This window comes from Nycticebus coucang, chromosome 5 (assembly GCF_027406575.1).
Source record: "Nycticebus coucang isolate mNycCou1 chromosome 5, mNycCou1.pri, whole genome shotgun sequence".
Lineage (NCBI taxonomy): Eukaryota > Metazoa > Chordata > Mammalia > Primates > Lorisidae > Nycticebus > Nycticebus coucang.
Genome location: NC_069784.1, coordinates 55097182 through 55120123, shown reverse-complemented (window position 1 = coordinate 55120123; position 22942 = coordinate 55097182). Strand labels below are relative to the sequence as shown.

At 43.7% G+C, this 22942-nt stretch overlaps 1 protein-coding gene across 8 annotated transcripts in view; it reads right to left on the bottom strand.

The window, feature by feature from the left end:
* PIP5K1A (phosphatidylinositol-4-phosphate 5-kinase type 1 alpha) overlaps positions 1-22942 on the bottom strand; it is a 69412-nt gene that overhangs the window by 6677 nt on the left and 39793 nt on the right. For 5 of the 8 annotated variants that reach the window (XM_053590740.1, XM_053590742.1, XM_053590739.1 and 2 more), the window contains 8 exons: positions 18469-18621; positions 17210-17509; positions 8226-8431; positions 6729-6812; positions 4123-4171; positions 2661-2745; positions 1034-1180; positions 745-874 (listed from right to left, as the gene is read on the bottom strand). In XM_053590740.1, coding sequence (XP_053446715.1) covers positions 745-874; positions 1034-1180; positions 2661-2745; positions 4123-4171; positions 6729-6812; positions 8226-8431; positions 17210-17509; positions 18469-18621 — 1154 coding nt within the window. The remainder of the gene's footprint in view (positions 1-744; positions 875-1033; positions 1181-2660; positions 2746-4122; positions 4172-6728; positions 6813-8225; positions 8432-17209; positions 17510-18468; positions 18622-22942) is intronic. The other 3 variants (XM_053590746.1, XM_053590744.1, XM_053590743.1) reach the window with 1 other exon arrangement.

The following is a 22942-nucleotide window of genomic DNA, read 5'->3' as shown; positions in this document are numbered from 1 at the left end:
TGGCCCCCATTGAGTCCTACCCTTGGGTAAGTCCTTTTTGAGCGTGAGCTACATTTAGCAAATAAAATGCAACACAGATAACAGTGTTAATTTGGAGATTAGGTTTCAGAAAGACTATGACTTCTGCTTAAGTGTCTGATCTCTTGTACACTATGAGGGAAACTGGCCACTACATTGAGCTGCCTGACAGGCCCATGTAGCAAAGAACTGAGAGCAGCTCTCAAAAAACAGCCAGCAAGGAAATAAGGCCCTCACAGTTTAGCAACCCACAGGGAAATGAATCCTGCCAGTAATCACACAGTGAGCTTAGAAGCGCATCTTCCTATTTGAGCCTTCAAATGAGACCCTAGCCCTGGCCTGACACAGCAGACTGATTGCGACTTCATGGTAAAAAATGATCTTTATGCTTGGACTCCTGAAGATTGATGTTCATTGTTTTTTACCACCAGGAATCTTACCAACCTTAAACTCTAAGCTGAGAATTCTCACCTCACCAGATGATGGGTTAGTTTCGGTATCTGACTCAATACCAGAAAAGTCTGTACATAAAGCCTTACCCTATATTCTAAAGATGCAGGATGTTGATACACTTTTCCATACAGCTAAAAATAAGCTCTTAGGAAGTGAATCTATACAAATTTAATGAAGAGTAAAACACAGTGATCACTTGAAAAAGAGTATTATGGAGGTTTCCAAGGACCTGAAGAGATAAGATTATATGGAGAAAGGAGCCAAGAAACCAACCTTGTAGTTAGCATTTGCAAATTCTCTTCAACTACAGGTGAGGAACTGGGGTCAGGAATAGGCGACCCCTCGCTGATTTCCTCCAAAGGTGGAGTCTGAGGTAAAACATCAGGACGACCAATGTGAATGCCTGGAAAAAAGAGAAATGAGAAAACGGGGTGGGGAAAAATATATAGCAATATGTCTTTTCCTAAATGGAAATGGGGAATACAGGTCCTGGCCAGTAAATGTGAAGGCTCAGAAGGGAGGAAGTACCCAATCACACAGGAACCCCAGCCCTAACACTAACCTGGCTCAACTTCCGCCTTTGTTGTCACTTGTGCCTTGTGTTCCCCAGAGAACGATGGCTGGTAATTAACGGAAGAATTGCTGCTCGGTCCTGCTCGCCGAGAGAAAGATGAGCCAGACCGAAACTTTTTGGAAGGAGAGGGCTTCACTTCAAAATGGAAAGAGAGAGCCTACTTAGCACCCACCTCAGAAACCATCACCAAGAAATGCATATAAACTGCTAGTGTACCCAATATTGTTTTTCTGAAAAGAAAGATTAATGTCGGCTGGCTCCTATGGCTCAAAGGGGTAGGACGTCTGCCCCATATGCCAGAGGTGGTGGGTTCAAACCCAGCCCTGGCCAAAAACTGCAAAAAAAAAAAAAAAAAGAAAGATTAATGTCAACAAAGGTGGGCTCTATAAACTACTACTGACAGGATGGGTTTCAATTCACTTCACTTTGGAAAGAAGAAGAAAACAGGTGGTGCGCGTAGCTCAGTGGGTAGGGCACAGGCCACTTAAACCCAGGCCAGAGGGTTCAAACCTGGCCTGGACCAGCTAAACAACAATGACAACTGCAACCAAAAAAATAGGCAGGCATTGTGGCGGGCACTTTTAGTCCCAGCTACTTGGGAGGCTGAGGCAAGAGAATCACTTGAACCCAAGAGTTTGAGGTTGCTGTGAGCTGTGATGCAACTGCACTCTACTGAGGGTGACATAGTGAGGCTCTGTCTCAAAAAAAAAAAGGAAAGAAAGAAATATGTGGATATTACCAGTGTTCTTTTTTTTTTTTTGAGACAGAGTCTCACTATGTCACCCTCAGTAGAGTGCTGTGGCATCATAGCTCACAGCAACCTCAAACACTTGGGCTCAAGCGATTCTCTTGCCTCAGTCTCCCAAGTAGCTAGGACTCAGTGGCCTGCCACAACGCCCAGCTATTTTTTGTTGCACTTGTCGTTGTTTAGCTGGCCCGAGCTGAGTTCAAACCCACCAGCCTTGGTGTATGTGGCCAGCCCTATAACCACTGTGCTACAAGCACTAAGCCTTTTTTTTTTGAGACAGATCTCACTCTGTCACCCTTGGTGGAGGGCGGTGGCATCATAGCTCACAGTAACCTCAAACTCTTGGGCTTAAGTGATTGTCTTGCCTCAGCCTCTCAAGTAGCTGGGACTACAGGTGCCTCCACAATGTCAGGCTATTTTTTTGTTCCAGTTGTCATTGTTGTTTAGCAGGCCCGGGCTGGGTTTGAACCTGCCAGCCCCAGCGTATGTGGCGGTTGCCCTAACTATTGAGTTACGGGCAGCATGCCCCTATCCTCACATATTTCTGTACAAAATAGTCTGGCTCTGCGTATCTCAACCTATAACATGAATCCTACATGCACAATTATACATTTTCTCCCAAATCACGCCAATTCCCTAAACACGGCCCTCATGTCAATGACACATGTAGGAAAGCTGGGGGAAAGCAGCAACTTGGAAACAACTAGGACAGGTGGAGTGACCGATGTTAAGAATGAAAAGCAACTCTGAAGGGATGAAGTTGGAGAAGGAGAGGACCTTGGGAGCTCCCTGACAAAGGTGTTCTGCTCCCATCTCATGGGGTAAGGGAGGTAGGGAGGTGGGGGTCATCTGGTAGAAACCACTTACAGGGAATCTTCTTAAATGCTGTGTTGCACATGAAGCGCTGGAACCGTTCAGCATAGAAGCCCGGGCGATGCACCGATACAGTGTCCTACAGAGAAGAGATGGCTACAGAGTTAAGAGAGAGGGAGGCCCAGCAAGAGAACCTTTAGTCCAAGAGCCATTTTCTTGTAGATTGAGACCCTAGCAGAAGGGTAAAATCCACAAATGAAGTAAGTAAATGGAAAAAATCGAGGAGATTAGGGGAAGTGGGTGGGGCCCCGGGGCGGAGCCACCGGAGTGGTGCGGGCTCTCAGTGACAGGGAGGCAAGATGACTTCTCTGCCCCAAGTTTGGAACAGCTGAAGGAAACAACGGTGCAAAATGAGAACAACTAAGGTCTACAAACTCGTCATCCACAAGAAGGGATTTGGAGGCGGTGATGATGAGCTAGTTGTAACCCCAAAGTGTTTCCTCACATCAAGCTTGGAGACATTGTAGAGATTGCTCACCCCAATGATGAATTCAGCCCTCTGCTTTTGCAAGTCAAGTCACTTAAGGAAGATTTACAAAACGGAACTATCACTGTGGACCAGACTGGGACTCAAGTGTTCCGGCTAAGACCTTATCAAGATGTCTATGTGAATGTTGTAGACCCTAAGGATGTGACCCTTGACCTAGTAGAATTAACTTTTAAGGATCAGTATATTGGCCGTGGGGATATGTGGCAACTAAAGAAAAGTTTGGTCAGCACATGTGCTTATATTATCCAGAAGGTGGAATTTGCTGGCATCAGGGCACAAGCTGGTGAGCTGTGGGTCAAGAATGAAAAAGTCGGGGTGGCGCCTGTGGCTCAGTGAGTGGGGCACCGGCCCCATATGCCGAGGGTGGCAGGTTCAAACCCAGCCCCGGCCAAACTGCAACAAAAAAATAGCCGGGTGCTGTGGCGGGCACCTGTAGTCCCAGCTACTCGGGAGGCTGAGGCAAGAGAATCGCTTAAGCCCAGGAGCTGGAGGTTGCTGTGAGCTGTGTGACTTTTGTAGAGACTTTGTCTCTACAAAAAAAAAAAAAAAAAAAAGAATGAAAAAGTCATGTGTGGTTATATTACCAAAGATACCAGGGTGGTGTTCCGTTCTATGTCGGCTATGGTTTACATATTTATTCAGATGAGCTGTGAAATGTGGGATTTTGATATTTATGGTACTGGTCCTAAGTGCTGATTGTAACTGCCACTTGGGAGAATTTTCTGGTTTCCCCCAAACTGGTTATCATTTTACAACGAGCTTTTGACATTGTCTAAAGATAGGTTCTGATGCTAAAATGAATTAATATAGAGGTAGATAAATTATATATATGTGTATATAAAAGATCACAAAATCCATGAAATGCAACGAAGTATTAGTAAAACACACACAAAAAAAAGAAATTGAGGAGATCATAACTGACAGAGGTAGAAATGGGGAGGAGAGCCTCTAGCTATTGCTACTTACCCCATCATGTACTAGGGCTTTCCAAGAGTGTTCCAACTTCTTAACAAATCTGCCAAAAAAAAGTTTTTTATCACTCAGAATAGTTTTTCAATGAATGAATGACCTTATAGTTTTCTACTTTATTGGGGGCAATAATAGGAATCCTCGAAGAGATAGAAGCTGGGAAAGCACATACACTGTGATACACTGGCTCAGCATGGAGATCAATATTATTTCTAGGTAAGTCAATTATTACCCCAGGGGAAAAAGGTAGTGTATAGGGCAGCGCCTGTGGGTCAGTAGCTAGGGCGCGGGCCCCATATACTGAGGGTGGCAGGTTCAAACCCGGCCCTGGGTTGAACTAAAACAGCAGTGACAACTGTAACAAAAAATAGCCTGGCGTTGTGGCAGGCGCCTGTAGTCCCAGCTACTCAAGAGGCTAAGGCAAGAGAATTGTCTATGCCCAAGAGTTGGAGATTGCTATGAGCTGTGATGCCACAGCACTCTACCGAGGGCAACAAAATAAGACCCTGTCTCAAAAAAGAAAAAGGCAGTATATATGTCTGTGGCAAATCAGAGACAAGAATATGTATTATAGGCTCAGCACCCATACCTCAGTGGTTAGGGTGCTGCCCACATGCACGGAGGCTGGTGGGTTTGAGCCTGGCCCAGGCCTGCTAAAAAACAATGACAACAACAAAAAAATAGATGGGCGTTGTAGCAGGCACTATAGTCCCAGCTACTAGGGACTACTAGGGAGGCTGAGGCAAGAGGATGGATTGAGCCCAAGAGCTTGAAATTGCTGTGAGCTGTGACGCCACAGCACTCTACCAAGGGTCACATAATGAGACTCTGTCTCAAAAAAAAGAAGAATATGTATTATAAATGAGAGCTGGAAATAGATACGCCTGGAAAGAGTAGTTAAAAGTGGGTAATACTAGCAGGGCGCAGTGGCTCACACCTGTAATCCCAGCACAAGGCAGGTGGATTGAATGAGCCCACGAATCTCTAAAAAATAGCCAGGTATTGTGGCAGGCGCCTCAGTCCTAGCTACTTGGGAGGCTGAGGCAAGAGGAAGGCTTGAGCCCAAGAGTTTCAGGTTGCTGTGAGCTATGACACCAGGGCACGCTACTGAGGGTGACCAAGTGAGACTGCCTCAAGAAAAAAAAAATTGGGTGATAATCTAAATCAGGCTGGGAGCAGTGGCTCACACCTGTAATCCTAGCACTCTGGGAGGCCAAGGTGGGAGGATCCCTTAAGCTCAAGAGTTCGAGACCAGTCTGAGCAAGAGAGAGAGATCCCATCTCTACTGAAAATAGAAATATTAGCTAGGTGTTATGGCAGAGGCCTGTAGTCCCAGCTATTGGGGACGCTAAGGAAAAGGGGATCACTTAAGCCCAGGAGTTTGAGGCTGCTCCCAGCTAAGCTGAGCCATGGTACTTCAGCCTGGGGCATCAGAGACTTCGTTCCAAAAAGAAAAAAAAAAAAAAAAAAAAAAGGTGGGGTATAATACTCTGAATGAGTAAATCAAGTACTGCCTGGTCCTCATTAGTACCTGAAACCTCACTGGTACAAATGTGGGGTTATAACATTTCCAGCTCCTCCTTCATCCCTTCATCATTACTTTATTCTCTCTGTTAGGGGCTAGTATTTTTTTGTTTGTTTTTTTTTTTTTTTGAGACAGAATCTCATTTTGTCACCCTGGGTATAGTGCCATGGCATCATATCTCACAGCCACCTCAGACTCTTGGGCTCAAGTGATATTCTTGCCTCAGCCTCCCAAGTACCCAAAACTATAGGTGCCCACCACAACACCCAGCTATATTTTTTTATTTTTTAAGAGAGGGGTCTCCCTCCCTCTTGTTCATCTCCTAAACTCATGAGCTAAAGCAATCCACCTGCCTCGGCATCCCAGAGTGCTAGGATTACAGGTGTGAGCCACTGCACCCAGCCCTTGGTGAATACTTTTTTGTCTTTTGAGACAGTCTCACTTTGTCACCTTTGGTATAGTGCCATGGTGTCTTAACTTAGAGCAACCTCAAACTCTTAGGTTCAAGTGATTCTCTTGCCTCAGCCTCCCAAGTAGCTGGGACTATAGGTGTCCACCACAATGCCTGGCTATTTTTTAGATATGGGTCTCGCTCTGTCTCAAACCAGTGAGCTCAGGTGATCCACCCACCTCAGCCTCCCAAGTGCTAGGATTACGGGCATGAGCCACCGTGCCCGACCTTTGGCAAATACTTTTTACAGAACACAAGGATCCACTTGTTTTTCTTCTGTAGAAAAGGGGAGCATGTTTCCAGCTTTATCTCAATGTGGAACATGACTCATCTCACAGCTTTTTCACAAAGAGCCAGACAGATGGTGTATTTTACCCTGGTGCTTCCAAGACTGACTCAGCTTTCCACAGAAGGTATTCTTATGTTTGGAGAGGTGGTGGGGTACAAAAGGCGGGGAAGAGAAGCAAAAATAAAATAAAATACTGGAAAACCAATGAGGTAAGAAGCCAGACTGCAACTCACTGTTCTTAATTCGGGAAGAACTTGAGTGACCAACCCATCTAAAGGAAAAATACAAGTGGCTACCTGCATGCCACTGTCTCCTAATTTTGGGATCCATATCCTCACCTGTAAGACTGCAGAATGTCAATGATGCCAATATAAAGCAGGAGCCTTTCCCCTTTACTATTCCGGGCAGGAATGCCACCCATACTGGGGAAGACACAAGGGAAAAAGTAATAAAATGTGTTAGTAGTTGGTAGAGGTTTCTCCTAATCTTGAGTCGAATCGGGACATGAAAAGAGACCTGAATTTAACAGTTTCATCCTCCATAAATTTGGAGAGAATGAGATTCTCCCTCTATTCCAGCAACCACTCTGGAGTATGCACTATAATTAAATTTTCCCCAAATCTCTTTGCCTACCTATCTCCCACCCTAAAGAAAAATTAGCCAGCACTACTAAGATATTTTGGGAATGCTCTCCCAAAACTCTAAACTTCCTCACTACTTTCAGGTCTTAACTTCACCCACTAAGACACTTCTTGAGAATTATGTTATAGGATAACTTAAAAATGAAATCACCTAAGACATTTATGATATTTCGGTAACCATACTCACTAGATATACAATGTAGAAAGATGCCTTCCACCAAGAAGTCCATAAAAAACTATTTCTGATGTTCTAATATAATTTGTAGACATGTAAGTCTAAGATTGAGTAAATTTTTTTTTTTTTGAGACAGAGTCTCACTTTGTCGCCCTTGGTAAAGTGCTGTGGTGTCATAGCTCATAGCAACCTCAGACTCTTGGGCTCAAGCAATTCTCTTGCCTCAGGATCCTGAGTAGCTGGGACTATAGGCGCCCACCACAATGCCTGGCTAGTGTTAGAGACAGGGTCTCGCTCTAGCTCAGGCAATCCACACACCTCGGCCACCCAGAGTGCTGGGATTACAGGCATGAGCCACCACACCTGGCCCTGAGTGCAAATATTTAAACCTTTTTATCTTGAACAGCTCTTTCTCAGATGTACTGTGAACCCTAAATTAAAGACATTTTCCTTTCCGTTTATATGTATATATATATATATATTTTTTTTTTTTTTTGCAATTTTTGGCCAGGGATGGGTTTGAACCCGCCACCTCTAGCATATGGGGCCCGCGCCCTACTCCATTGAGCCACAGGTGCCGCCTCCTTTTACATTCTTTTTTTTTTTTTTTTGTAGAGACGCAGTCGCACTTTATGGCCCTCGGTAGAGTGCCGCGGCCTCACACAGCTCATAGCAACCTCCAACTCCTGGGCTTAAGCGATTCTCTTGCCTCAGCCTCCCAAGTAGCTGGGACAACAGGCGCCCACCACAACACCCGGCTATTTTTTGGTTGCAGTTCGGCCGGGGCCGGGTTTGAACCCGCCACCCTCGGTATATGGGGCTGGCACCTTACTGACTGAGCCACAGGCGCCGCCCTCCTTTTGTATTCTTAAGAAAGCTTGTTCTACAGTTTTGTAAGCATTAATGTTGTGATAAAAATGCTGAATCAATGTCACTCCTTTCCACAAGTAGGGTCCCTTCCTCAAGAAAAAGGGCTACAAGCCTATGTTCTACTTCTAGGTGTCCCTGAGTCAACTTACTGGTCATCAGTTTCCATGGTGCCACCTCTTCGAGCCTCGCCCTGGATGGATTCCATGGCTGTAGAATAGAGAGCCTTTTGAGGGGCTGGTCTGCGAGTGTCAACCAAGTATTGTGTTTCACTGTTTAATGCCTCTCGTTGTGCATGATCAATGTTGTGGATTGACATCAAGAGGCTATAGTCCATTATCTTAAAGCTCTGCAGCACCTGATAGAAGAAAAAACATGATCTGAGCCTTGCAGAATATGAGGATATCTTTCAGGATCTTACAGCTTTCATGACCTAAATATTGTCGAAAGCAATAGGATATACATATAGGATTATCTTTTGCTCCTATTTCTTTGAGGAAAAGTATGTTAACCTTCTTTGCTCTGTCTTTATTTACATTCCCTTAGTTGTCTCTCATGTGAGAAAATATGAATTATTTTTTCATGTCCCAATGCCTAGCCCACAAGACCATCTTTGTTCGTGTATCTCTTCATGAAAAGAACACTACATTCTCAAGAGAACAAGGAATGTGAATTTGTGCTACAAAGAATCCATGATGAAGGTCCAGTGAAAGAATAGCTTAGGACAGAGTACATCTGTTACAGGATCTTACATAACCAGCTTCAATTTTGTTCATCATTTACTGACTCTGCACCGTATGTAGGCACCGTGCCTGACTACCAGGATATAGATACTTGACAAAATACTATCTGTCCTCAAGGACATAATAAACTTAGAAAGGAATACAAATATAAAATAAATCCAGTAGAGTCTAATATGTACAACAGTGGAAGTATTTACATGATAACGAAGTATAGAGGAGGTTGGGTGATGCCTGTGACTCAAGGAGTAGGGCGCCGGTCCCATATGCCAGAGGTGGCGGGTTCAAACCCAGCCCTAGCCAAAAACCACAAAAAAAAAAAAAAGAAAAAAGAAAAAAGAAAAAAAAGTATAGAGGAGGTCAAGAAATGATATCAGGCTCAGTACCTGTACTCAGTGATTAGGGCACAGGACACATGCACAGGGCTGGCAGGTTCAAACCTGGCCTGGGCCTGCTGAACAACAATGACAACAAGAACAAAAAAATAGCCAGGCGTTGTGGCAGGTGCCTGTAGTCCCAGCTACTTGGGAGGCTGAGGCATGAGAATCACTTGAGCCCAGGAGTCTAAGGTTGCCATCATCTATGACACCACAGTACTCTACCGAGAGTGGGGGGCAGAAAAAAAAAAGGTTTATGAAGGATAAATTGGGAAGAAAATAAGTAAAAGTAAATAAAGGAAAGAATACTGCCAAGGCTAAAGCATCAGACCGCACGTTACATACAGGGAGGTATAATCTGGTATTACTGGAACATAAAAAGGAAAAGGTAGGTGTGGCAAATTAGAGGTTAGTAGGGGTAAGAAAATATATCATATTAAAGTACAGGGATTAAGCTCGGCACCTATGGCTAAAGTGGCTAAGGTGCTAGCCACATACACCTGAGCTGGCAGGTTCGAATCCAGCCCGAGCCCACCAAAACAACGATAGCTGCAACCAAAAAACAGCTGGGCGTTGTGGAAGGTGCCTATAGTCCCAGCTACTTGGGAGGTGGAGGGAGGAGAATCGCTTGAGCCCAGGAATTAGAGGTTGCTATGAGCTGTGATGTCATGGCACTCTACCCAGGGAGACAGCTTGAGGCTCTGTCTCAAAAAAATAATAAATAAATAAAGTGCAGGGATTATATCCTATTGTTCCGAACACTTTCTGTACCCTAGAACAGGGTGCCAAACGGTATGCGCCCATCAACTCCAAGAGCTCACTTTGGCAGTGCAGCTCAACCAAGGATGTCATGGTAGGTAGGTGGAGTAAGGGATGAAGAGAGCCTGGCATTGACTCTAGGGTGCAATTTGAAAAACCTATGGATCCGCTGGTTGAAAAGTCTTCACTCCTTGCATCCAAAGGAAACAGACTGACTCGGCACCCATAGCTCAGTGGTTATAGCACTGGCCACATACATTGGGGCTGGCGGGTTCCAACCTGGCCCAGCCTGCTAAACGATGACAACTACAACAATAACAACAAAAATAGCCAGGCGTTGTGGCAGGTGCTTGTAGTTCCAGATACTTGGAAGGGTGAGGCAAGAATTATCATTTAGGGTGGTGCCTGTGGCTCAAGGAGTGGGGCGCCGGTCCCATATGCCAGAGGTGGCCGGTTCAGACCCAGCCCTGGCCAAAAACCACACACACACACAAAAATAAATAAATAAATAAAAAGAGAGTAATGGCTCTTTAAAAAAAAAAAAAAAGAATTATCATTTAAACCCAAGAGGTTGAGGTTGCTATGAGCTGTGATGCTACGGCACTCTACCCAAGGCGACAGCCTAAGACTCTGTCTCAAAAAAAGAAACAAAAAAACCCACACACACACAAAGGAAACAGACTAAAATAGGAGTTAGCTTGAAAGTAGATGCAGAGTAAGTAAACAAGGTTAAAGATAGAAAAAAAGATGTAGAAAAATCAGTAGGGAAACCAAAAGAAAATATGTTAAGAAAGTGGAAATAGGAGAAATGAGTAGGGCTATATGAGAAGGTAAATTAACTTAGAGCTTAGGTTATTGGGTGCTCCAATTATGTGGGTATCAGGATACCTGAGACATTTTCCTTCTCTTTAAGATCCCTGCCCTATGAAGACTCCAGGCATCTCTGGCTGGTGGGATCTGCCTATAATCATCCCTTTGAGGATATAGGGAGTCAGCAAGGGACTTCTGGACCCCAAGAGGAGGACAAAATAGTGGAAACTGGCAAGTGGTTGGGTGTGTTTGATTGACCTAATCCCGCCAGCAGCCGTAAGTACAAGCAGCAGTGAGACTGCAAACCGGAAAGGCCTACCTGTGAATTGTTTTGGTGTTTTTAGACTTGGCACTCAGTTGAACTGCCTTGGGGAGCGCTTGAGCAGGAGTGTGGAGAACTTTGGGCACTGTCTAGGGCCCCAGACTGAGCCGCTGAGCCAGATGGAGCTAATAGTGTTTGGCTGTGGGCCGCAGGCAGCCAATGTGAGAAAACTGTCCTGGCAAGCTCCGCCCCCTCAGGGTTGCAGAGCAAGGATCAGGCGGGAGCTTGTAACCTATTGACTGAGCAGCTTAAAGGCGGGAACTGAGCTGCCTTACAGCCTTAACTCTCAGGGCAGAGTAAGACTGGTTTTGGCACACTGGAGCCTCAGGCTGTTGCCCTGGGCAGAGTGCCATGGCGTCACAGCTCATAGCAACCTCAAACTCCTGGGTTTGGCGCCGCCCGGACCTCCATAAGAGCTGTGCCATGACCCCCGACCCACGACCCATGCCCACTGGGCCTCTGCATGCCCTAACCAGGACCTGCAAGAGACGCGCAAATCTGCATCCTCCTTCCTGTACCCTCCCTGCCTCAACACCAGCCCAATCGTCTGGCCAGGGACTCTGGTAGCTGCATGCCCTCAAGAGCCCTCCCTGCCTTTGCACAGAGCCCTTCTCCTGGCCAGAGACTGCTGGAGCCTTGGGCTCTCTGTGCCAAAGTGTCACTGGGTGCCAGGCACTCCCAGAACCATGCACACCACCTCCAGCCCTGTTGCTGGATCCAGGTGTGTCACACTCTGGAGCTGCTTCCACAGCCAGAACTCCCTGGCGGGGGCAGCCCCAGAGAAACTACACAGGGTCACTCCCTACAAAGATCCAGCAACAATAGAGCGATCCTGCTGGGGTCTAATCTTGGAGAGATACCTCCCCAACTCTGAGGACGGCCAGAAGCAATGGTGAAAAACAATCATGAGGCGAAATCAACAGAACAAAACAACAATCAAGACACGAATTACCAGAACCTCTGGGATACTGCAAAGGCAGTCCTAAGAGAGAAATTTATAGCACTGCAAGCCTTCCTCAAGAAAACGGAAAGAGAGGAAGTCAATAACTTAATGGGACATCTCAAGCAACTGGAGAAGGAAGAACACTCCAACCCCAAACCCAGGAGAAGAAAAGAAATAACCAAAAATCACAGCAGAATTAAATGAAATTGAAAACAAAAGAATTATACAACAGATCAATAAATCCAAAAGTTGGTTTTTTGAAAAGATCAATAAAATAGATAAACCTTTGGCCAACCTAACTAGGAAAAAGAGTAAAATCTCTAATTTCATCAATAAGAAATGGTAAGGATGAAATAACAGACCCCTCAGAAATTCAAAAAATCCTTAACGAATACTACAAGAAACTCTACTCTCAGAAATATGAAAATCTGAAAGAAATTGACTAATACCTGGAAGTACGCCACCAACAAAGACTTAGCCAGAATGAAGTGGAAATGTTGAACAGGCCTATATCAAGTCCTGAAATAGCATCAACTATACAAAATCTCCCTAAAAAGAAAAGCCCAGGACCAGATAGTTTTACGTCAGAATTCTACCAAACCTTTAAAGAAGAACTAGTACCTATATTACTAAACCTCTTCCAAAATATAGAAAAAGAAGGAATACTACCCAACACATTCTACGAAGCAAAAATCACCTTGATCCCCAAACCAGAGAAAGACCCAACAAGAAAAGAAAATTATAGACCAATATCACTAATGAATATTGATGCTAAAATACTCAATGAGATCCTAACAAACAGAATGCAACAACACATCAAAAAAATTATACACCACGACCAAGTGGGATTTATCCCAGGGTCTCAAAGCTGGTTCAACATACGTAAATCTATAAATGTAATTCAGCACATAAACAAACTAAAAAATAAGGACCATATGATTCTTTCAATTGATGCAGAAAAAGCTTTTGATAATATCCAGCATCCCTTCATGATCAGAACACTTAAGAAAATTGGTATAGAAGGGACATTTCTTAAACTAATAGAGGCCATCTACAGCAAACCCACAGCCAATATCGTATTGAATGGAGTTAAATTGAAATCATTTCCACTTAGATCAGGAACCAGGCAAGGTTGCCCATTGTCTCCATTGCTCTTTAACATTGTCATGGAAGTTTTAGCCATTGCAATTAGGGAAGAAAAGGCGATCAAGGGTATCCACATAGGGTCAGAAGAGATCAAACTTTCACTCTTCACAGATGATATGATCGTATATCTGGAAAACACTAGAGATGGTAACTTCTACAAAACTTTTAGAAGTGATCAAGGAATACAGCAATGTCTCAGGCTACAAAATCAACACCCATAAACCTATAGCCTTTATATATACCAACAATAACCAAGCCGAAAAAACAGTCAAGGACTCTATTCCTTTCACAGTAGTGCCAAAGAAGATGAAATATTTGGGAGTATACCTAACAAAGGACGTGAAAGATCTCTACAAAGAGAACTATGAAGCTTTAAGAAAAGAAATAGCTGAAGATGTTAACAAATGGAAAAACATACCATGCTCATGGCTGGGAAGAATCAACATTGTTAAAATGTCTATACTACCCAAAGCAATATATAATTTTAATGCAATTCCTATTAACGCTCCATTGTCATTTTTTTTGTTGTTGTTGCAGTTTAGGCGGGGCTGGGTTTGAACCCGCCACCCTTGGCATATGGGGCTGGCTCCCTACTCACTGAGCCACAGGCGCCGCCCTCCATTGTCATATTTTAAAGATCTTGAAAAAATAATACTTCGTTTTATGTGGAATCAGAAAAAAACCTCGAATAGCCAAAACATTACTTAGCAATAAAAACACAGCAGGAGGAATCACGCTACCAGTCCTGAGACTGTACTATAGATCAGTAGTGATCAAAACAGCATGGTATTGGCACAAAAACAGAGAAGTAGATGTCTGGAACAGAATAGAGAACCAAGAGATGAATCCAGCTACTTACTGTTATTTGATCTTTGACAAGCCAATTAAAAACATACAGTGGGGAAAAGATTCCCTATTTAACAAATGGTGCTGGGTAAACTGGCTGGCAACCTGTAGAAGATGGAAACTGGACCCACAGCTTTCACCATTAACTAAGATAGACACTCACCGGACAAAAGATTTAAACTTAAGACATGAAACTATAAAAATACTTGAAGAGAGTGCAGGGAAAACTCATGAAGGAATCGGCCAGGGTGAATATTTTATGAGGAGGACTCCCCAGGCAATTGAAGCAGTATCAAAAATACACTACTGGGACCTGATCAAACTAAAAAGCTTCTGCACAGCCAAGAACATAGTAAGTAAAGCAAGCAGACAGCCCTCAGAATGGGAGAAAATATTTTCAGGTTATACCTCTGATAAAGGTCTAATAACCAGAATCCACAGAGAACTCAAACATATTAGCAAGAAAATAACACGTGATCCCATCTCAGGGTGGGCAAGGGACTTGAAGAGAAACTTCTCTAAAAAAGACAGATGCACGATCTACAAACACATGAAAAAAAGCTCATCATCCTTAATCATCAGAGAAATGCAAATCAAAACTACTTTGAGATATCACCTAACCCGTAAGAGTAGCCCACATAACAAAATCACAAAATCAGAGATGTTGGCGTGGATGTGGAGAAAAGGGCACACTTTTACGCTGCTGGTGGGAATACACACTAATACGTTCCTTCTGGAAGGATGTTTGGAGAATACGTAGAGACCTAAAAATAGACCTGCCATTCGATCCTATAATTCCTTTACTAGGTTTATACTCAGAAGACCAAAAATCACAACATAACAAAGACATCTGTACCAGAATGTTTATTGCAGCCCAATTCATAACTGCTAAGTCATGGAAGAAGCTCAAGTGTCCATCGACCCACGAATGGACTAGCAAATTGTGGTACATGTATACGATGGAATATCATGCAGCCTTAAAGAAAGATGGAGACTTTACCTCTTTCATGTTTACATGGATGTAGCTGGAATATAGTCTTCTTAGCAAAGTATCTCAAGAATGGATGAGAAAGTATCCAATGTACTCAGCCCTACTATGAAGCTAAATTATAGCTTTCACATGAAGACTATAACCCAACTATAGTACAAGACTATGAGGAAAGGGCCAAGGAAGGGGAAGGGAGGGGGGAGGTTAGGGTGGAGGGAGGGTAATGGGTGGGGCCACACCTACGGTGCATCTTAGAATGGGTACAGGCGAAACTTACTAAAGGCAGAATACAAATGTCTACATACAATAACTAAGAAAATGCCATGAAGGCTACGTTGAACAGTTTGATGAGAATATTTCAGATTGTATGTGAAACCAGCACATTGAACCCCTTGATTGCACTAATGTACACAGCTATGATTTAACAATAAAAAAGAAAGTGGAAATAAAGCGGTGCCTGTGGCTCAAAGGGGTAGGGCGCCAGCCCCTTATACCAGAGATGATAGGTTCAAACACACCGGCCAAAAGCTACAAAAAAAAAAAAAAAGTGGAAATAGTCAACTGACAAATGCTATAGAAAACTGAAGGAAGGACTGAAAAGTACTGTCTATTTGGCAACTAGGTTCTCATTGGGGACAGCAATTCTAATGAAGTGGTAACAGCAAAGGCCGGGACACAGAGGGTTGAAGGAGGAATAAGAGATGAGAAAGAAAAAAGACAAATGGAAGTATCATTAGTTAAAATCCTCCAAAACTTAAGATAGCAGAGATGAGATTCCTTGTGTATAAAAAGAAAACAGCCGCTAAGAATTAAAGCTAGAGAAGAGGCAGGGTACAGTGGCTCATACCTGTAACCCTAGCACTCTGGGAGGCTGAGGTGGGTGGATTGATTGAACTCAGGAGTTCAAGACGAGCCTGAGCAAAACCTTGCCTCTATTAAAAACAGAAAAACTAGCTGGGCACGGTGATGCACACCTGTAGTCCCAGCTACTTGGGTGGCTGACCCAAGAGGACTCTTGAACCTAAGAGTTTGAGGTTGCTATGAGCTATGATGATGCTATGGCATCCTACCCAGGACAACAGAGTGAGATTCTGTCTCTAAACAAACAACAACAACAACAAAATATATATATACATATACACAGGTGTGTGTGTGTGTAGAAAGAGCCTATAATCCCAGCACTCTGGGAGGCTGAGGTGGGCAGATTACCTGAGCTCCCAGGTTCAGGAGCTAGAGTGAGACCTCCTCTCTAAAAATAGCTGGGTATTGCAGCAGGCACCTGCAGTCCCAGCTACTTGGGAAGCTGAGGCAAGAGAATCACTTGAGCCCAAGAGTTTGAGGTTGCTCTGAGCTATGATGCCATAGCACTCTACCAGGGGGCAACAAAGTAAGACTATGTCTTAAAAAAAAGAAAGAAAAAAAAATGAAAAGAAGCAAGTGATGAAGGAGGTCCTAAATAATCAGGAGGAAATAAATCTAGAACACAAAAAGGACTGACTTGAAATAAACTAGGAAGTTGAGAACGTAGAAGATTACAGATTTTTTAAGGGTAGATACGTTCATAAATTGGTGATGGGGGCAGGAAAAAAGGTATGTAACAGGATAGAAAAGTTAAGGCAGTTTGTGAAGAAACAAAGGTGGAGAGATGAAGAGTTAAAAAATGGTTTGAAGATGAAGCAGTACCTTGAACCCCATAAATGCATCAATGTACAAAGTTATGATTTAATAAAAATAATTTTAAAAAATGGTTTGAAGAAAGTATCAAACATCTGAAATCCCTGGATAGCAACAGGAAATGGACAGAAAAGCAATATTGAATGGACAGGTGGGGATGGATATCATAAATCTGTAGAAATGCAAGAATACACAGTTGCATGATTTTCTTCAGCAGTACTCAACTTCCAACATGTAAATTTGGATTTGGCAGGCAGGACTTAAGTAAGGAATAATGGTGCTGGTGTGAAAATCAGCAGAACATTTGACTATGAGGCACAGTCTAGCTAGAGAAGCAAATAAAGCCAGATAAAGTAAACAAAATGCAAAGGCATGGCAATCTGCTCATTCAATATTATTTTAAATAATGTCTGGGACATACAGAGCTAAGGAACAGAGTCCCATCTCCCACAGACCTAATACCTAAGAACCATCAAGCCGTTTTGGTGATTGAGATTTGTGATGTCTCAAAGGGAAATACAACAAACTCACCAGACAGTCACGCTGCAGGGTCTTACAAAGGGCATTGTACATGTCAGCATCCAAAAAAAGACCATCAGGGATGTCTTGTAAGAAGTCCAGGTCTTTAAACGTGGGGAGAGGCTTCTCTCGCTCTTTTTGAGAAGCCCGTCGTTTGTAGGTTGAGCCCTTAAGGTCATACTTGATATGCATTTTGACTGAATGTGGTAAGAGATTATTCATCACCACAATTCGAATGTTCTTGCCACCTGCTTGCACACAGTACAGTCCATAGAATTTAGGCAACAAAGTCCGAGGGTTCTGGTTCAGGTTCTGAAAGCACAAAAGTAAAAAGTTGTAAAAGAGCAAGTTAGCTGTTTTTCAGTGAAACACAAGGACAAGAGTTGTTATCCATCCTTCCTTTGTCTCCTACATGGGATTCAAACATACTCTCTCAGCCCATAAACCCACATCATATTTGTTTAATTTCCCAGTACATCTATTTCAATGATGAGATCATCACCAAGCTGAACCACAAACTCTCCAATATAGTCATCTGTTAGGATACCAAACATATGATGAATATATTCTTCAGAGACATTTAAGAGAAAACCATACCCTTACTTAGCCTAGTATATTCTTGGAGGCAGTATGGGAGGCAAGGAGAGTTCTCTAACTGGCTCAGCGCCTGTAGCTCAGTGGCTAGGGTGCCAGCCACATACACCGGAGCTGGAGGGTTCAAACCTAGCCTGGGCCTGCTACACAATAATGGCAACTACAATGAAAAAATAGCTGGACATTATGGCAGGCACTTATAGTCCCAGCACTTGGGAGGCTGAGGAAAGAGAATCGCTTAAGCCCAAGAGTTTGAGGTTGCTGTGAGCTATGATGCCATGGCATTCTACCAAGGGCCACACAGTGAGACTGTCTAAAAAAAAAAAAAAGAGTTCCCTAACTTTTCTAGAACCTGCAGAGTGAGACCATATAGAGTACTATCAAAAGAAGTAACTTACTTCCTTTCCCCAAACTAGGAATTGAACCAAAAAACAGAAAACAAAAACATCTTGAATCTTGCCTCTGGATAGGACAGTCTAAGCCAAATAACATTTAAACCAGAACAGATAAACCAAACCCCTTTTAACTATGGAGAATCAAAACAGATGGGGTGAAAGCACAAAAATGAACTACATTCTGAAGACAGAAGCACTGGCATTGTGCTGCCCTGCCAAGACAGCTCCCCAGCCTAGTCCAGGAGGGGCAGTGCATGCAGCCAGTACTCCTTTCTCCTATACCATGTAGTATCCTGGAAGCAGCTTCTGCAGAAACTCCGCCTCTTTATGTTGGACTGTTTTAATGATGAATTCGTCATCGCTGGATACATAGAAGAGGGAACCACTAGCTCCAGAGTTGCACAGTTCAATCAGTGGTTCACTGCAGAGGGAGTACTGGGGCAAAGAGAGAGAAGAGTAAAAGATCCAGATACACCAGGGCCTACCCAACATAAAAACCATCTACAGATACAATTCTGTTCTAAAGGAAAAACTAGAGTGAGGCTGTGGAGAGATAGGGCCTCCTTGTTTTGGAAATATCTCTGGCTGGCACATTGGGTGGTCAAGGCAGGTTAAGCCCAGAAGTTTGATACCAGCCTGGGCAACTTGGCAATACCCTGCCCTCTACAAAAAAATAGAAAAAAAAAATTGTAGATGTATCACTAGCTTGAGGCTCTTCTGCCAGCCCCACCTCTCTTGTCTCCCTCGAGTTTGGCCTATGGTATCCTAATTTGACCCACCACAGCTTGCCTCTCTCCCTTGACTGACCACAGAGAGGGGAGGGAAGATGTCACTATCAGTTCCTCAGGCATATCTGGCTGAATCCTTTGTCTTGGTCCCATGTCAGATTAGGATTCCTGTTATCCTTTTCACTTAAGGACCTATAAAAACCTGCCTGGACCCCAGAGACAGGCTTCTTGGCCCCATGCAGTTAACCCTCTGCTGTGTGTGCTCAGATGGGAGGGTCATGGCACTGTTCCAGCCCTGAGTGTTCTTGGGACAAAGGCTGGGTCCCAGGAGACACACAACTCCCCCCAAAAATCCACACATCCTGGGTTCCTGAGCCTTGCCTCTGAGTCTTGCATCCATACATTCACTTCTGTAAGACAAGCTTCCCAAACGCAGATGAGAAATAATTTGAAAGCAGAGGTCCCATTAAAAACTCCAGTGAGGAAAGACAAAAAAAAAAAGAACCAGAGCGGCACCTGTGGCTTAAAGGAGTAGGGTGCCAGCCCCATATACCGGAGGTGGCAGGTTCAAACCAAGCCCCAGCCAAAAACTGGGGGGGTGGGGGGAAGAACAAAACGCTGTTCCAGATGATAAGGAATCAGCAAAAGATCTCTGGATACATGAAAAGTCACAAGTGAAAGGACATCCCCAAAAGAAAACAATAACTCTATACCAAAGGAAACCAACCAAAACAAGAACACTGAAATGACTGATAAATAATTTCAAGTATGGGCGGCACCTGTGGCTCAATGGGTAGGGCACTGGCCCCATATACTGAGGGTGGTGGCTTCAAACCTAGCTCTGGCCAAATTGTAACAAAAAAATAGCTGGGTGTTGTGGTGGGTGCCTGTAGTCCCAGGTACTTGGGAGGCTGAGGCAAGAGAATCGCCTAAGCCCAGGAGTTGGCGGTTGCTGTGAGCCATGACCCTACAGCACTCTACCGAGGACGATAAAGTGAGACTCTGTCTCTACAAAAAAAAAAAAAAAAAAAAAAAAGAATTTCAAATGAGGCAGTGCCCATATCTAATTGGTTAGGGCACCAGCCACATACACCAAGGCTGGTGGGTTCGAACCCAGCCCGGGCCAGCTAAACAACAATGACAACTACAACAAGAAAAATAGCTGGGCATTGTGGCAGGTGCCTGTAGTCCCAGCTACTTGGGAGGCTGAGGCAAGAGATTCTCTTAAGCCTAAGAGTTTGAGGTTGCTATGAGCCGTGACATCACAGCACTCTACTAAGGGCAACATAGTAAGATTCTATCTCAAAAGAAAAAAAAGTATATTATGGCTAGGCGCCAGTAGCACAGAGGTTACAGTGCCCGCCACATACACTGAGGCTGGTGGGTTTGAATATGGCCCAGGCCAGCTAAAACAACTATGACAATTGCAACAAAAAATAGCCGGGCATTGTGGCAGGCACCTGTAGTCCCAGCTACTAGGGACGCTAAGGCAAGAGAAAAGCTTAAGCCCAAGATTTTGAGGTTGCTGTGAGCTGAGCTGTGACACCACTGCACTCTACCTAGGGCAACATAGTGAGACTCTGTCTCAAAAAAAAAAAAAAAAAGAAAGAAAGAAAAGAAGAAATACAAGAGAAAAGAAACCCAACAGCAAGAAACCATGGATGAAAAATTTACTAAAGAAATCAAATTATTAGGGTGGCGCCTGTGGCTCAGTCAGTAAGGCGCCGGCCCCATATACCGAGGGTGACGGGTTCAAACCCAGCCCCGGCCAAACTGCAACCGAAAAATAGCCGGGCGTTGTGGCAGGCACCTGTAGTCCCAGCTACTCGGGAGGCTGAGGCAAGAGAATCGCTTAAGCCCGGGAGTTGGAGGTTGCTGTGAGCTGTGTGAGGCCACGGCACTCTACCGAGGGCCATAAAGTGAGACTCTGTCTCTACAAAAAAAAAAAGAAATCAAATTATTAAAAGAAAACCCAGAGCTTCTGGAAACGAAAAATTTATTCAAGGAAATACAAACAATTCAATGAGAAGACATAACAATCCTAAATATTTATGTACCTAACACAAATAAGCCTACATTCATAGAGCAAATCCAACTTACTCTAAACAAAATAATAAACAGCAGCACTGTAATACCTAAGGACTTCAACACCTCACTGACAGAACAGGACAGATCCCGCAGCAGAAAATAAGCAAAGAACGATAGACATAAATGGAATCTAAAATAAATGGGCCTGGGCGGCGCCTGTGGCTCAAAGTGGTAGGGCGCCAGCCCCATATGCTGGAGGTGGTGGGTTCAAACCCAGCCCTGGCCAAAAACTGCAAAAAAAAATAATAATAAAAATAAAACAAATGGGCCTAACAAATATTTATAGAACATTCTACCCTAAAGCCACTGAATAAAACATTTTCATCAGCTTGTGAAACATTCTCTAAGATTAAACACATCCTAAGCCACAAAAGATGTCTCACAAATTTAAAAAAATAGAAATTATACCATGTATCTTCTCAGACCACATTGGAACAAAATTAGAAATCAATTCCAACAGAAATGCTCATCACTACACAAAGTAATAGAAACTGAACAACCTACTGCTGAGTGATAGCGGGGCCAAGAAGGAAATTAAGATTGAAATAAAAAGATTATAGGGCCAGGTACAGTGGCTTATGCCTGTAATCCTAGCATTCTCATGGTGGTACCCGTAGCTCAGTGGGTGGGGAGCCCACCATGTACACGGAGGTTGGCGGGTTTGACTCTGGCCCAGGCCAGCTAAAACGACAATGACAACAGCAACTAAAAAAAAAAAAAAGCCAGGTGTTGTGATGGGCACATATAGTCCCAGCTACCTGGGAGGCTTAGGCAAGAGAAATCGCTTAGCCCAAGAGCTGTGATACCACAGCATTCTACCCAGGGCGACAGCTTGAGACTTTGTCTCTCAGGGGGAAAAAAAAAAAAAAATCCTGGCACTCTCAGAGGCTGAGGCAGGTGGATCTCCTAAGCTCAGTAGTTTGAGACCAACCTGAAAAAGAGCAAGATCCTGTCTCTAAAAAGTAGCCAAGCAATGTGATGGGAGCCTGTAGTCGCAGCTACTTGGGAGGCTGAGCAAGAGGATCACTTCAGCCCAGGAGTTTGAGATTGCTGTGAGCTGTGATACCACAGCACTCTACCGAGGGTGACAAACTGACTCTGTCTCCAAAAATAAATAAACAATGAATAAATAAAAGATTCTTTGAATTGAATGACAAAGGGGACACAGTTATCAAAATATGTGGGACTCAGCAAAAGCAGTCATAAGAAGAAAATTCATTGCCATAATATGCCTACATCCAAAAGAAAGATGACAAATCATCAATGTAATGAATCATCTCAAGGAACATGAAAAGGAAGAGCAAACCAATTCCAAACCCAGCAGAAGGAAAGAAATAACTGAGGTAAGGGCAGAACTAAATGAAATAGGTATCAAAGTAAGTATATAGAAGATTAATGAAACAAAGTTGGTTCTTTGAAAAGATCAACAAAATTGACAGGCCTCTCCCTAGATTAACCAGAAAAAGGAAAAAGTAGGACTTCTAATAAACTCAATCAGAAATGAAAAGGTAGATATTACAACTGATATTACAGATATAGAAAATATCATCTTTGAACACTTTGTAAAAATCTCTATGCACGGGCGGCACCTGTGGCTCAGTGAGTAGGGTGCCAGCCCCATATACCGAGGGTGGTGGGTTCAAACCCAGTCCTGGCCGAACTGCAACAACAACAAAAAAATAGCTGGGTGTTGTGGCGGACACCTGTAGTCCCAGCTGCTCGGGAGGCTGAGGCAAGAGAATCACATAAGCCCAAGAGCTGGAGGTTGCTGTGAGCTGTGTGACACCATGGCACTCTACCGAGGGCAGTAAAATGAGACTCTGGCTCTACAAAAAAAAAAAAAAAATCTCTATGGACATAAACTTGAAAACACCGAGGGAACATACAAGTTCTTGGCAACACATAACCTCTGTAGGCTCAGTCTGGAATAAACAGAACTC